This window comes from Capricornis sumatraensis, chromosome 3 (assembly GCF_032405125.1).
Source record: "Capricornis sumatraensis isolate serow.1 chromosome 3, serow.2, whole genome shotgun sequence".
NCBI classification, from domain to species: domain Eukaryota; kingdom Metazoa; phylum Chordata; class Mammalia; order Artiodactyla; family Bovidae; genus Capricornis; species Capricornis sumatraensis.
The window spans coordinates 133,720,596-133,736,782 of record NC_091071.1 but is presented as its reverse complement, the minus strand read 5'-3'; the positions used below and the strand labels follow the sequence as shown (position 1 = coordinate 133,736,782).

At 42.7% G+C, this 16,187-nt stretch overlaps 1 protein-coding gene across 1 annotated transcript in view; it reads right to left on the bottom strand.

Annotated features, from left to right (window-relative positions):
- The window catches only part of LOC138075916 (aldehyde oxidase 4-like), a 68,322-nt gene extending 63,776 nt beyond the window's left edge, over window positions 1–4,546 (bottom strand). Inside the window, exons 1-2 of the mRNA XM_068968012.1 lie at window positions 4,493–4,546; window positions 2,310–2,367 (exon numbers count right to left, since the gene is read on the bottom strand). Coding sequence (XP_068824113.1) covers window positions 2,310–2,367; window positions 4,493–4,546 — 112 coding nt within the window. The remainder of the gene's footprint in view (window positions 1–2,309; window positions 2,368–4,492) is intronic.
- Window positions 4,547–16,187: the final 11,641 nt, after the last annotated feature.

The following is a 16,187-nucleotide window of genomic DNA, read 5'->3' as shown; positions in this document are numbered from 1 at the left end:
CCCTGTCCATGTTCCCGCAACACGGCACTCATCACACCCGCTATCTGTCTCTTCATTCACTAGATTGAGGGCAGAGGCTGTGTCTTCTAGCTTACTTCTGCACACGTGGTGCTTGGTAAAATTCATCTACTGAATGAAGAGTTGTTTCGAGAACTGCAAGAAGTGATAGGGCTGGGTATGTGAAGAGTGAGGGAAAATGAGGACAAGCGTTTAGGAGGCCTGACCCATCCCGTTTCTCCAGTTTTATCCTGGAGCCAGGATCTCACAGTTGCATTAAAGCACCTCCCTAATGACACATCCTCTTTAATCTGTGTAGCTGTGGGACATCACCCCTTGCTGGTGCAGTATCTTGTTTTTACAGGTCAGATTGCTTAATAGCAGGCCAGGATCTGTCATGTAGAAGGAGAGATTGCACCCCAGCAGGTCTGGGCTGCGTAGGTGAGTTGCCATTTCCTTCTCCAGGGGATCTTCCCGACCCAGGGATCAAACCCAGTTCTCCTGCACTGCAAGCAGACTCTTTACTGCGTGAGCCACTAGGGAAATGGGAGGCTGGGGCTGATTCTGTCTGGGGCTCTATCAGCCTTGCTTACCTGGGAGCCCATGAATTTTCAGCTTGTTCCTAATATAGAGTTTCTTCATTTTGGGAGTCTAGAGAAAGCATGGTAAAGTGTGGCACAGATGTAGAAAGGTAAGAAAAGAGAAGTGATAGGGTATGCTGACTAACACAGATTTTAAAGCTGGGTAAGTGGGAGGTGGCAAAACCAAGGAGGAAGGATTTGGCCTGTTTGGTTTTTTTGTTCTGTTTCAACTGTAATCCCAATTCCCTGAATAGTGAGTGCAACGGGGACGCTGCAGGGCAGTACTGGCTAGAGTAGTAGAATAATGGGGGTAGGAAACCAGATTGAAATGTTAAATAGTGAGAGATGGAGTCAGCAGAGAAATGAGACATTAGGTATACACAGTTATTAGATAAGTCTGGCAAGGAAAGGTCAGGGGGAAAGGAAGTCATGCTTCGTGTTTTTAGATGTGCATGTTGGGAGGCCAAGAGCCAGAAGCAGAAGGAAACGAAGATTCTGGAGAGAGGATTGTCTGGCACACCACCGATTCCTCAGAGCTTAATACAGTGCCTGGTTCTTAGTAGACACTGCATAAGTATACTTATTTTTCACTTATTATTTGTTGATTTATCTTTTGGCCATGTGGCTTGCAGGATCTCAGTTCCATGACAAGGGATTGAACCCAGGTTATGTCAGTGAAAGCTCGGAATCCTAACCACCAGATGCCAGGAAACTCCCCCTCAAAATCTCCAAATTATTTTGAAACAATTGTAGTCTCATTAGAAGTTGCAAAAATAGTACAGATTGCCCTATGGACCTGTTCCCTAGTTTCCCCCAATGCTGACATTCCACAGAACTACAGTGTAATACCAAAACCGGGAAACTGACATAGGAATCGTACCAAAAACAGATACCAGAAGCTAGAGTTTCTTCCGATTTTACCGCTTATGCATGCTCTCCTACTATGTGGTGTACTCAGCTCTATGCAATTGTATCTCATAGATCTGTGTAACTACTGCCACGGTCACTCTCTTGTGCTTTTACAGTTACACTCAAGCCCAGGAAATTCTTTTTGAATGTTTACTGAAGGTACAGGAGGAGAGAGATGTGAAAAAGGGTCCAGATCAAAAGTGAAGAGCTGGAGTGCATTAGTTATACAAAGGGATTATGAAATATGCTTATAAAACCTTGTTTTCTCTGATAAGGATTGTCAAAAGGCATAGATGACAAGTCAATGAAATGCCCTTGTGGGAAGGTACACATATTGTCTTTGTCAGTGGGATGTACCCTTGAGCAAGTAGCTGGACATATTTAATCTTTTGGTTGGCCTGCCATGTTGGGTTTTAATTCCCCAACCAGGGATTGAACCCATGACCCCAGACATGGAAATCTTAATCACTGGACCACTGGGGAAGTTCCTGGCTCGACATTTTCACATTCACACTGCTGAATATAAAACCATCATCAAGGTGACCGTGGGGGTCAAAAGTCAAAAAGTTGTTTCCAAAGTTAGCACACTCACGGTCCACTGGATGATCATTTTGGTTTTGCCCAGGCAAAAAATACAACGAATATAGCACATATCTGTCACTTTTAAATGCATTCTCTGAACTCCAACTAGACTGTGCAAATTGAACACAAGGTTATTTATCTAGAGCAAATACAAAAGGAAGAATGACTTCCTTTAGAAATCTTAGCATGTTTTCTTTTTACCACCAAAGCCAGATTAATTACAGTAAAATAAAAGGATACGGATTTTCCTCAAGTAGAATAGTAGATTTACTTCAGGATCAGCATTCTTCTCTATAACCTACATTGAGAAATAAGAAGAGATTTTAGGAAGATAATACCAGCATGTTATGGCAATCCTATCTGTTGTTTTGGGGGCATGTTTTTGAAAGGTGTTGGCTTCACAAGGACCAAAAACAACAAAAGAAGCCTTTTCTAACACTGGAACTAGAATTCTGGAGAAATAATGGAAGGCTGTTTCAATGTCTCTGAACTTTCTCATATATGTGATAACTGTAAACTCTGGATTATTTTTTCCTTAGAGTTACTTGGAAAGGATCCAGATGGGGAAACAGATTCCAAAACTGACTCAAGATAACTCAGCCACATGAAGTCATGAAAAAGCTTAGCCAGAGAAGATTCTCTAAAGGAGTTGTGGGAGAGTATGTCATGAGGGAGCCTCTTCTGTCCCCACCAGCTCCCCTTGCCCACTGAAACGGAGGTGCCTGGGTGAAGGAAGAGCTTAAGGGAACAGGAATCTCCCTTCTGCCTGTCACGTGGCGCTCCAGGCTGCTACTCCCAATAGATCAAAGCCTGCACAGGAGATAAAGTCATCTGTCATCCCTGACTCAGGCAGCATCTCTGCTGGGTACAGTCGGGCAAGATTAGAGAGGAGAATTGGAGCGAAACCCATCAGGAAGGGGCGCAACACTGAGACTAGAGACACAGGACCTTATTCCACCAAAAGTGTTTTTGACCACCCCAGAAAAAGTAACAAACCACATTATTTTCATAACTGCTTCCTATTTTCAAGTCTCCTTTTGAGTCCTGAGAAGATTCACTCAGCCAGAGATGAGCTCCGTGCTCCCCTCTCGGAATCTCAGCGTGCAGAGCAGGCTGAGCGAAATGTCATCGCAGAAGCAAAGCATTACACCTAGACCGCTTTAACACCTTACCTGTGTGGCTACGGAAATTATTTCCAAGGTGGAAGCAAGATGGGTGTCAGGAGTGGTGGCCTGCAAGCCACCTTCCCTTCCTCCTGTGTGCCCCTACACTGAGGGGGCACAGCCTGCTGACACTATTCTGTGCTATAGAGACATCGATGTTCCTGAGGCAACATTCCAGGTCAATGTTTCTCAACCATTCTAATTGCCGGATCAATGCTGCACTTGATTTAGTGTCTTCATTCAAGCTATTGCTCCAGGCCCAAAGTAGCAGGCCAGGACGCTTTAGCCTCAAGGTTCATGGATCAGCCTGAAAGTATTTATTAGGGCAAAATAAAATCCTCCTTTGCTATTATTTTCCTCAATGTCATATACTCCTTCTATTAGAACAGTGTTGTTGGGAGGGGGCCAGATGTGCCCTACCCCCAGCCCACCATGACCATGCTGTCCCATCTGCTGAAAGAACACCAGGCCAAGCAGAATGAACGCAAAAAGCTGCAGCAGGAGAGGCTAGAGGCCATCACTCCAGCCACCTGCTTGGCAGAAGTTTCGGTGGATCACCTCAATGTGGGTGTGGCCCAGGCCAACAGGAGCCAGAGAAAGCTGGACCACAAGGTGAAGAGCCTACAGATTCAGGCTGCCCAGTCTGCCGACAGGTCAGTGGATCAGGATGGTGGAGAACTTCAACCAGGCACTCAAGGAAATCTGGGATGTGCAGAACTGGGCTCAGAAAATCGAGCTGGACATGTGCAGCATCACCACCACGCTAAAGTACATCTACAAAGGGCAGCGGCAGTCGGGCCCCTCCTGGCCCAGTTGCCCTCCCTTCCCCCACTCCTCCTTCCTGCCCCAGGTGGGCAGGAGGGAGGCTGATAGCCCATGAATAAAACACAAGCCCCCAAAGTAAAAAAATAAAATAAAAGAGCATTGCTAAACTCAAGCAGAGCTAACATCCATGTAATGGGAGGATGACATAGTTTTCAATGCCTGGGTCAGAATTCACTACCATTGTAATTTAACAAATAAAAATGAGAGTACCTTATTGATTCCAAAAGAAAAGAGCAGACTAACACTCCCAAGCTTTAATAATTTCACAGTAAACCCTAAACTAACAACCCATGGGCAAGTTCATACTACTACATATGACTTGAAAAAGACAGAAAAAGAGTTTAAGTAAATAAGAAACAGTATCAGTGAAAGAAAATCAGCTTGGTTTTCATCTCTGACATATGCAAATTCATATTAATCATATCATAAACTTACCTTTCTTCCATTCACAAAAAAAATCAACTCATCAGAATTGGAAAGAGAAGGCATTATCCCAGAAAAAATACCTTCACCAAGATAGAGGGTTATTTTTTTCTTGGAAAGCAGATATGTTAGGGCAAAAACCTGGATGCTTATCAGCCTTGGGGAAGCCCGAGCTGCCAAAGCAGGAAGAGAAGAGGTGACTTATAGCCACACTAGCGGACGTGAAGCACCAACCAGAGCTCCCGGCCCGCCCAGCCCACGAGCGCGCCCTTCCCCTCCCTTCCCATGCCAGTCAGGTCAGTGATTTTACCAGTCCCCGTTGGAATCCAAGACTGGTTTTTACTGGGGGAAGGTGTTTAACATCAGGAATGAAAAAAATAAAAGAGAGTTTAAAATAGACTATTATTGTTTTTTTTAACTAACCAAGTCATCAATTAATTCAATGCTATTAAAACTCATGACACTTTCTTAGGTTTTTCTACAGTTAAAGGAAAAAGGGAGATTTCACTATGTACATACCTTCATAACTTCTTTATAGAGACTTCATAAAAATGTGTCCTTAATTGCATTAAGCAAACTGCAAGTATATTCTCTTAATCTTTTTTTCATACTCACTTTCTTCTCTGAATTTAAGGGTTAAGACATCAAACTACTTAAAATCAGAAACATGTACAGAAGCTTGCTATGGGCTGGAGACTCCTTTCAGGACTCCCTTAGTCCTACAGCAGCTTGATAAAGTGCTGTCATCTTCTCTTTAGAGATGTAGAAACCGCAGCACAGAGACGTCAGGCAATTTGTCCAATGTCACACAGGCAATGATGGCAGAGTTGCTCCAGAGTCCATGTCTTTGACCTCCTTCCTGTGCTCTAGATGGAAGGAAATGAGGCTGGAGGGGTGGCCAGTGGCCAGAGTCGGGGCCAGAGCATGGAGGCCTGGCAGGCATGACGAAGGTTTTGCTGAGCTGTCTAAATATGATGGGAAGCCACTGGAAGGCTTTTAGTAGGGGTGACAGGGTCTAGGTTTTAAAAAGATTGCTAGGCTGTTTGCAAAGAATGAAGGGTAGGGACAAGGGGAGAGAGAAGAGAGGCAATTAGAAGTTATGATAGTGGCTCAGCCAAGGGATGATGACGCTTGGTCTAGGGTGCCAGTGAGGGGCAGCGGTAAGAAGGGCCCAGATGTGCTGACAAATTGGATGTGAGGGGGGTGTGTGTGTGCGTGTGTGTGTGTGTGTGTGTGTGTTGTAAGTGTGAGGGGTGGAGTAAAAAATGTCTCTGCAGCTTTTAGGCTGAGCAGATGACTGGGGCTAACTTACATGTCAAGTTCTATTTGGATAGTAAAAGTTTGGGAACCTAAAAAACACCCAAATGGAGATGGTGAGTAGGTTGCTGAATCTTCAGAGCCTCCCACCCCCTTGCTTCCTGTCTTGAGGAAAGGGAAGGCTCCAGGTTTGGGGCAGAATTTCCCTACAGAGACTCCAGTCTTTCTTCAAGCCCCAAATGCTTACCTCACCAACTGGGCAGCAGGCTGCCTACTCCGCTGCCTCATCGCCTCCATGGTTCCTATTCGCATCCCTCTGCATGCTGCTCATCAAACAGGGCTCTGAAGGGTGAATAGAAGAACAAACAAAGGACATTTCAGCAGAGGGGACCACTGTGTAACGTCAAGGAAGTTTGAAATTATTATGTTTCAGAGATTTACAAGTAGTTTATTTTATTCTTGTGTATGAATTGCATGAGAATGAGTGAGAGGAATATGAGTATCAAATAAGATGATTCGTTTATTAAAAAATATTTGTGTGCCTGACAAGATCACTGCTCTCCTGGATCTCAAATGTGTGTGTGTGTGAACTGTAAAGTACTAGATAAAACGCCATGTATTTCTAATATGATGGGGTAACAAACAACTAGAGAAATAAGTTAGCTTCAAGAAATGAATGGTAAGCGATATGATAAAGACGGGGGCGGGGTGTGATACAAACGGACTTGAAAGACTAGCTTAGTTTTGGGTAGTTAGCACTAGGGTGCCTTCTTGAATTGAGTCCAAAAGCCAACCCACTGAGAGAAGGCACAAGAAAAAGAGTCTCACGTGACCTCAAGGAAGAAATAAACTTGTCATTTCGAAAAGCAGAAAGAAGGCCAGCGTGGGTGTGTGCAGAGAGCAGGAGGAAGATGGCATGAGAGAAGGGCATAAAGATGGCATGGCCAGGGGGAGGCGTTTGCACATTTCTATGTGGGAAGGGATACCATCGAGAGTTTTGAGCTGGGATATAATATGGTTTCTATTAGATCATTCCACTGTATAGAGAAATGAGTTATTACTGCTAAGAGGGTAGCATGGAGACCAGATCTGAAGCTACGGATGGGGCTGATGGAGGATCAGACTAAGGTGTAGGGTGGTGGCATCAGAGATGGAGAGACAAGGACAGAATTGGTATGAATTCTGGAGGCAGAATCCACTGGATAGGTGAGATATGGGTGGGGGTAAAGGAAAGAGAGGTCTCAAGGATCAGTCCTAGGTTTCTGGCTTGAGCAGCTGGGTGAACCATGGGGCCATATGCTGAGATAGCGGGACTGGGTTTGTAACACTGGGGAGGAGGGCAAGGGAGCCAAGAGTCTTTTCTTGGGTCTGTTCAATGGGAGCTGCTTATTTGACTTGCAAGTGCACATGTCCGTTGGGTACAGAAATCTAGAAGTCAGAGGAATCATCCAGACTGGAGACCATCAGCTCATAGATGATAAGCACAAGCTACATGGGAACTGTAGAGTATTTCTACTGCGGCAGGAAATATTAGCTGATGCGCTTCCCCCTTGCCACTCCTTTTCTCACTTATGGTGTTGGGGAGGCCATGCCACACTCCCAGGCTTCAGAGTGGGGTTCTCACGTCAGGAAGCAAAGACAAATGCAGAAATGCCAGGAACAAAGACAGGGATGCCAAGGCAAGTGTCCTTTCCTAATGCCACTGGCCCAAGTCTCCTACAGGGACTTTGTACTGCTGGGTTTCCTCTCTGCGGGACCGAGTTTTTGCTGCCAGCTGGAACAGTGCTTGAGATAGAATTTAAACATATATACACATGTATTTTTTTTAGGAAATGAGTATATAAAATATATTACAGTTGTGTAATAGCTAACCTTTATTCAGTATTCGAGTATATGCTGAGTGAAAAGCTTTCCTGCATTAGTTCATTTAATCTTTGTGATAAACTTTAAGGTAGGAATAGAGTCTCCATTTTACAAATAAGGATCTGAGGCACTCAGAGAAAGATAGTTAACATGCTTTGTACAAGTGAGTCTGTGCCCTATGAAATTCCTCCTTATAATTTCACATGCTTGTTTCCTCAACTTCCTATGAGACACAGAATAAGTTTTGGTTTCCCTGGAAGGCTGGCACCACATTACCCTAACAGAGTAATAAAGTTTTCACTGCCTGTGAAATAGAAACTACTGCAGCTCTTAAATGCCAGGGCAATTTACCCCCTAGCTTTTATCCATCAAAATTTTAAGAACTGTAAGGGCATCTGACTGTGGGTGTGTTCCAACCCTTGGCTGGGTTGGCTTAGTTTCACCACTGATGGAGCATGGTGGGAAGACCCAGACTCAGCCTCCTGAGATGTATTGGGAAGTCCAGGTCCAGGCTATTCTGCCATCTTTTTCAAGCAAATGGAGCTGCAGTGTCTGCCTGGTGAGTAGAAATGTGTATATATAGAACATCAACTGTTCTTAAAGATTTAACAGCACAGAGTTACTTCCAGAGCCTATTTAAGCTTGTAATAATACAGAGATGTGGTTTCTCCCACCATGTGAAAACAGGCAGTTACACCTCGGAGTTAGTTATTTCTTAAGCTCTTGCCTTATCAGTAGGCGTGGATCTTGTTTAGTCAAAGATGTAAGACTATGGCCTTCTTATCCGCCCTGGAAATGCAGGTCTTGTTGGGAGCTGGGCTACATCACAGGCCTGGAAACTTCATCATGGAACCCCTCTCTGGAGTTTGAAAGCACCAGGTGTTGAAACGCACATGTGCCACTTGTCCATGTGTAACAACTCAAACACCCAGACAGAAGCCAATAAGCCAGGCTACGGTCAGATAAGTGGGTTTGCTGTAAGGGCAGTCAGTTGCAGGGCTTGACAGAATTAGGAAGAAACAGTCTTTCTGGATGTGTTGTGACGAGTTATAGATTTTAATTAACATTCTCCAAGAGACACAAAGACTGGAAAACACATTATTTTTGGCTACTAGACTGTTTTTATGTCTTGGCCACACAGCACACGATATATAGAATCTTAGCTCCTCTTCAGTTCAGTTCAGTCGCTCAGTCATGTCCGACTCTTTGCGACCCCATGAACTGCAGCACGCCAGGCCTCCCTGTCCATCACCAACTCCCAGAATCTATCCAAACCCATGTTCGTCGAGTCAGTGATGCCATCCAACCATCTCATCCTCTGTCGTCCCCTTCTCCTCCTGCCCCCAATCCTTCCCAGAATCAGGGTCTTTTACAATGAGTCAACTCTTCACATGAGGTGGCCAAAGTACTGGAGTTTCAGCTGCAGCATCAGTCCGTCCAATGGACACCCAGGACTGATCTCCTTTAGGATGGATTGGTTGTATCTTCTTGCAGTCCAACGGACTCTCAAGAGTCTTCTCCAACACCACAGTTCAAAAGCATCAATTCTTCGGTGCTCAGCTTTCTTCACCATCCAACTCTCACATCCATACGTGACCACTGGAAAAACCATAGCCTTGACTAGACGGACCTTTGTTAGCAAAGTAATGTCTCTGCTCTACCAGGGATCAAACTCACACCCCCTGCATTGGAAGTGTGGTCTTAACGACTGGCCTGCCAAGGAAGTCCCAAGACTGTATTTAATGCCACTTTGTACGTGGAACTGAGGGAACCAGAATCTGCTGGTACACAAATTTGGTCATCCAGGACCAGAACATGTCTTTGGATCCTAGTGTAGTTTGTTGGCAGGACAACCAGTCATGTTCCATGGGCAGATCCTATGAAGGTTAGCACTGTCCAACATGGGCTCTTTCAGTTTAAGTCCCCTTTCCTGAATCTCAGGATCAATGTACCTGCAACACCAGGATTCTGCCGTCTGCTGGGCTGATGCATCCCAGTTTAGTAGGCCACAAAAAAGTTTTTTTCTTTTAAAATCAGAAGAAAAAATGAATATAAACCACCCTGGCTTATAGTTCTTCACCAATACAGCTGTAAAATATAATTTCTAATGTTTGCTTATGGAAGGAGCCCACAAAAGGCAAAAGTTCCCCAAACAGGCTCTATCCTGCACCTCCTCTCTCAGTTACAGGGCACACTCTGAGAGGCAGAGTGTGAATTTAGAAGTGAAATTTTTGCAACATGGCTTGCCCATAGACCTAAGCCAAATTCTTCAACTCTGCTTTTAATAAAACTGGTAGAGTAATTTGATCTTCATCTGTCTAATTTCTCTTGTTGTTCAGCTGCTCTGAATCCAGGTAGCCTCTTCAAAACCCCAGCATGTTGGCTAATCATTTCAGTCTCCCATTCTCAGCTACTTATTTTGCTGGGTCAAACCCATTACTTTCATGAACTTCTGTATGGCTAAGTGTTATTCTTGACACTTTCTGATTCAATGAAATTTACCCAAATAACAGTTTCACTGTGTCACCTGGACTCTTACAGTTTGGGTGTCTCTCCAGCACATGGAGCATCCAGACAGGTATGAGCCTTTGGGGATCCGATTCAGTAAAGGGGTCTTTGTGTTTGGTTGTGCTCACCATAACCTTGGCTCTAATGGCCAGGCTGTAAGTCTCCCAAAATGGACTTCTCTTTTCCATTTTAGTCCCTCAAACTCCTTTCCACACTGCAGTTGGAAGGATCCATTGAAAGCACAAATCTAAATATGTTACCATCAACTGTGTGTGCCTAAACCCTTCAATGGCCTGCCCTGTATTTGGAAAAAGGCAAAGACGCTAACCTGGCCCTGCCTGGCAGGCTCTCTATCCTGCTGACATACTACCTGCACAAGTCTTCTTCCAGTTGCTGGCCCACAGCCAAAGCCCCACCCCAGAGCCTTCAAGCACACTCTCTATTCCCTGGCACCATCTGCTACAGTTCTTGCCCAGACAATGCCCCCTTATCCTGAGGGTGTGGCAATGCTGTTGCTCTCGCAGAAAGCTGTCAGACACCCAAGTCTCAAAGTCCCAGATATTATCTTCATTGACTACTTTATTTCTTCTGGGCAATTATCAAGGCCTGCAATGACATTTGTGTGATTACTTGGTTAATGTCAGTGTCTCCTATTGAATCATAAACTCCATGTGGGTCTGTCTTGTTCACCATGTGTTTCCAATGTCTAGCACAAAGCCCAGCTCATCTATCACTTTATAAAGACAAAGGATACTTTTGTTAAAAGAAGGAATAAATCCATACTGTAGTGAGCTTTATGCTAAAGATTTTAGAGTGGACTACTATCCTGTTCTTTCTTACTAAAGAACTGATAATAAGCCTATGCAGTGTGGCTCAAAGAATAATCCAAGTTCTTTCTGGACCTTTTTCTGGATGATCTAAGGTGTTCTTGTCCTGCTAGGAGTCTTTTTTCAGGGCTTTCAGTGCTCATCACAGACAGGTCCTAACTTGCTCAAAGAAGTCTTTAAGTATAAAATCCCTTTCAGTGAATTTAGTTGAATCAGAAAGTGTCTACTGAAGTATTGGCTTCTCTCCAGTTTGCTTCACAACTTGCTGGACGGCTGTTTAATTCTTTATTGAAAAGGCCTGCATGATGCTGTGGCTTTGTTTAACTTCACCATCCTTTTATCTGTGTTCTCTTTGGCAGCTTCATTCTCTCTGCAGGACTGGCAATGCCTTCATGACTGTGCACTGGTGAGGGTACCTGCATTCTGGAATAACAATAAGAGTTTATTTTATTGAGTGCTCACTATGTGCCAGACACTATTCTAAAGCATTAGCTCATTTAATTCTCAAGACAATTAGATAAGGATTATTACAATCCCCATTTCCAGGTCTGAAAAATTGAGGCAGGAGTATTCACCACTAAGTACCAATTCCTCCCTAGGGACTTGTGGATACCATGACATTTCTGGGCAGCTTCATTATTTCTTCACTGAAAGAAATAATTAGGGAGTGGCTTGGGGAATCTGTCTCTTCTCCTGCTCCCCCAGTGATTGGGTCTTGTAGGTAGGTAGTGGGTATATGGCATTTTCTTCTGGCTGTGAAATAACTGCAACCTTAGCCAATCACTCTTTGTCAAGTAGGAGCAGCTTCTCTTTGCTTGGCAAAAAGAGAACTGGAATGCATACATGGGCTGTAAATGTTAGATGTTTAGAAGTGGATAACCCTTTACAGTACTGGTCATAATAGGAACTCAAAAATGTGTGTTGGGTGAAGAAAATAGTATGAGTGGGATGGGTTCCCCAGTTTTCTATATTGAAATCCCCCAATTTAGTGGAAGATAAAGAAATAGTACAATTTGCACTCACCTCACATGCTAGTAAAGTAATGTTCAAAATTCTCCAAGCCAGGCTTCAGCAATACGTGAACCATGAACTTCCTGATGTTCAAGCTGGTTTTAGAAAAGGCAGAGGAACCAGAGATCAAATTGCCAACATCCGCTGCATCATGGAAAAAGCAAGAGAGTTCCAGAAAAACATCTATTTCTGCTTTATTGACTATGCCAAAGCCTTTGACTGTGTGGATCACAACAAACTGTGGAAAATTCTTCAAGAGATGGGAATACCAGACCACCTGACCTGCCTCTTGAGAAACCTGTATGCAGGTCAGGAAGCAACAGTTAGAACTGGACATGGAACAACAGACTGGTTCCAAATAGCAAAAGGAGTACGTCAAGGCTGTATATTGTCACCCTGCTTATTTAACTTCTATGCAGAGTACATCATGAGAAACGCTGGACTGGAAGAAGCACAAGCTGGAATCAAGATTGCCGGGAGAAATATCAATCACCTCAGATATGCAGATGACACCACCCTTATGGCAGAAAGTGAAGAGGAACTAAAAAGCCTCTTGATGAAAGTGAAAGAGGAGAGTGAAAAAGTTGGCCTAAAGCTCAACATTCAGAAAATGGAGATCATGGCATCTGGTCCCATCACTTCATGGGAAATAGATGGGGAAACAGTGGAAACAGTGTCAGACTTTACTTTTTTGGGCTCCAAAATCACTGCAGATGGTGATTGCACCCATGAAATTAAAAGATGCTTACTCCTTGGAAGAAAAGTTATGACCAATCTAGATAGTATATTCAAAAGCAGAGACATTACTTTGCCGACTAAGGTCTGTCTAGTCAAGGCTATGGTTTTTCCTGTGGCCATGTATGGATGTGAGAGTTGGACTGTGAAGAAGGCTGAGCGCCGAAGAATTGATGCTTTTGAACTGTGGTGTTGGAGAAGACTCTTGAGAGTCCCTTGGACTGCAAGGAGATCCAACCAGTCCATTCTGAAGGAGATCAGCCCTGGCATTTCTTTGGAAGGAATGATGCTAAAGCTGAAACTCCAGTACTTTGGCCACCTCATGAGAGTTGACTCACTGGAAAAGCCTCTGATGCTGGGAGGGATTGGCGGCAGGAGAAGGGGACAACAGAGGATGAGATGGCTGGATGGCATCACGGACTCGATGGACGTGAGTCTGAGTGAACTCCGGGAGTTGGTGATGGACAGGGAGGCCTGGCGTGCTGCGATTCATGGGGTTACAAAGAGTCGGACATGACTGAGCAACTGAACTGAACTGAAAGAAATAGTAAGTCTACCCAAGAAGCTAATATGTCAAGGGATGATGGCAGAAAAAGATTATCATCAGAGCAGATCAAGTAAGGCATTTCTTGCTAGTTGTCAAAGAACCTTCGCAACCAACGAGTAGCTGGGTTTTCCTGCAGGACTGTGCCGCCTGCGCATTTACCCTCCCTCTCTATGTCGTTCTGTTCTCCTAACACGGACTTGAATCATGTACCCTATTCAACAATCCAAACTTCCTGCCCAGGTAGTAACAGACAGACTCAGTCCTCTAATCTGTACAGGCATTTGGGCCCTTTTACTTCCTCTTCCTATCTGTGCTTTGTTCTCATTATTTTTCTTTACTCTTTAATGCTATGTCTCATGCATATGCTCCCCATCCTCCCCATTTCAGTTTGTTTCTTATTTCATTTTCTGTTTATTTTCCCTGTAAACAGTCATTAGTGATCACAATGCAATCAAATTGGAAATTAATGATAAAAAGACAAAAGCCATCTAACCACAGATAAATTTTAAAATTAAATTCTTAATACTTAGGTTCAAAGAAGGACTAGAAACAGAAAATTTAAGACATAACAATAAATGACAATGAAAAAGTTATATGTCAAAACCAATGAGATGTGACTAAAACTGTATTGGAGGGAAATTCTATAACTTGAAATGTTTTATTTTTAGCCTAAAATGATTGAAAATAAAAGCACTAACCTTTCAACTCAAGAAGGTAGAAAAATAAACATAAATCCAGAAAAAGCAGGAAGAGGGATATAACAAAGATAAATGCAGAAAAATATTTAGAAAATGTGAAAAGTGTTGAAATGATACATGAAAAACTTTCTGTGAAAACCTAGTAATTAAATATTTAACAAGTCTGCTCAAGGGAAAAAATGAGATGATTGAAATAAACAGAATTAGGAATAAGAACTAGGATATAACCATTATATTCAGCTTCATGCCTAAAAATCTGCATTGGTTATGTTGTAAAAAATTTAGTACACATGCTCTTCAGTGTAGTAGGACAAATGCACTTCATGGAAAAAATAGTTGATTATGAAACATAGATACTATGGAAAACAATTAGCCATTAAAAACAATGAAGGACTTTGGTCCAGGATTAATTAATCTTTCCAAGGAGAATTCCTGGAGTCTTCTCTCCTCTTCCTGGCCTCCCTGTATCCAATCTCCTTACTTTGGCCCACTTACCACAGATTTTCCTACAGTTAGTTCTCTGTGATGATGTCACTCGTGTCCTTAACACCCTTTCATCACAAAATCCAGCAAATCTTCCACATGAAGCTCTTAACCACTTGCTAATCACCTTAAGAACATATATTTTCAGAGGGTGTGTGTGCATTTTCACAAAATACAAGACATAATCACTTCCCACAAAGTGACAGCTGGATATAAAGAATGATTCAGTAAAAATTACAAAGTGAGTCTTATTAAGTACCCAGAGGCAAACTATAAGGCTTAAGGTGGGTGAGACATGTGAAAACACTCTGTAAATTCAACAGTAACATGCAAATATTGGCTATAATTATTGTAGTTATTATTTTCTTTGCTATAGTTTCAACAAAACTCCTGACTATCTGCACTGTATATAAATTGCCTCCCTAATTTCAAACTCCTGCTTAGCCTGCCACCCTCTTCACTCTTCACATGACCCTCAGATGGCAGCTCTAGTTTTTGAAAATGGATGCAAAAGAGTGCATCTCAAAAGAAAAAAGGGAAAGGAAATGAATGAGAATTCAAAGAGGATTTATTGAGCTGAATGGATTTATGGTGACGCCATGAGCAAAATCAGCTTGTTTGTATAAATTACAGAAATTTTATAGAATAATGTTTGATACTAGGCATTATTCAGTATTTGAACATTTAGGTTAGAATACTACAGACTGCAGAATTTTTAAATATGCTTTGGCTATTAAAAATATTGAGTGTTTATGCCTTTTGAACCTAACCTGTAAGAATACTGGCTGGAAGTATTTTGGTCACTCTCATATTAACACAGTAGATCTGTTGTAGTAGTGAATACAATCAATATTCATTTTTGAGCACACACACAGGGGAAAGAGAGTCAATGAATAGAATTACTTTGTTGAAGTTATGGTGGCAAATATTTCCACAGATTTTATGGAATTATTTCTATAGTTCTCTTAAATTCCCTTGCATTTTAGAAGGTGACTCTGCTTTACCTCACATTTTATTGAGTGAATTAATAATTCCTTGATAACTGAGAGCCTTAGAAAGTCAAGCAAGTTGCCAATAAACTTGTGCATTAATGAGTATTTACTTTCACAATCATTATGGACTATCATTCATCATACTGTCATATTTAACATAGACTAATGATAAGAGCTGGAGAAGGCAATGGCACCCCACTCCAGTCCTCTTGCCTGGAAAATCCCATGGACAGAGGAGCCTGGTGGGCTGCAGTCCATGGGGTCGCTAAGAGTCAGACACGACTGAAATGACTTAGCAGCAGCAATGATAAAAGCTCAATAAAAATAACTTTTAGGCATAGCATCTTGTACATGAACCAAGAACTTCCAGATGTTCAAGCTGGATTTAGAAAAGGCAGAGGAACCAGAGATCAAATTGCCAACATCTGTTGGATCACTGAAAAAGCAAGAGAGTTCCAGAAAAACATCCACTTCTGCATTTTTGACTATGCCAAAGGCTTTGACTGTGTGGATCACAACAAACTGTGGAAAATTCTTCAAGACATGGGAATACCAGACCACCTGACCTGCTTCCTGAGAAATCTGTATATGCAGGTCAAGAAGCAACAGTTAGAACCAGACATATAGCAACAGACTAGTTCCAAATTGGGAAGGGAGTATGCCAATGTTGTATATTGTCACCCTGCTTATTTAACTTATATGCAGAGTATCATGCAAAATGCCAGACTATGAAGCACAAGCTAGAATCAAGATTGCTGGGAGAAATACCAATAACCTCATATATGC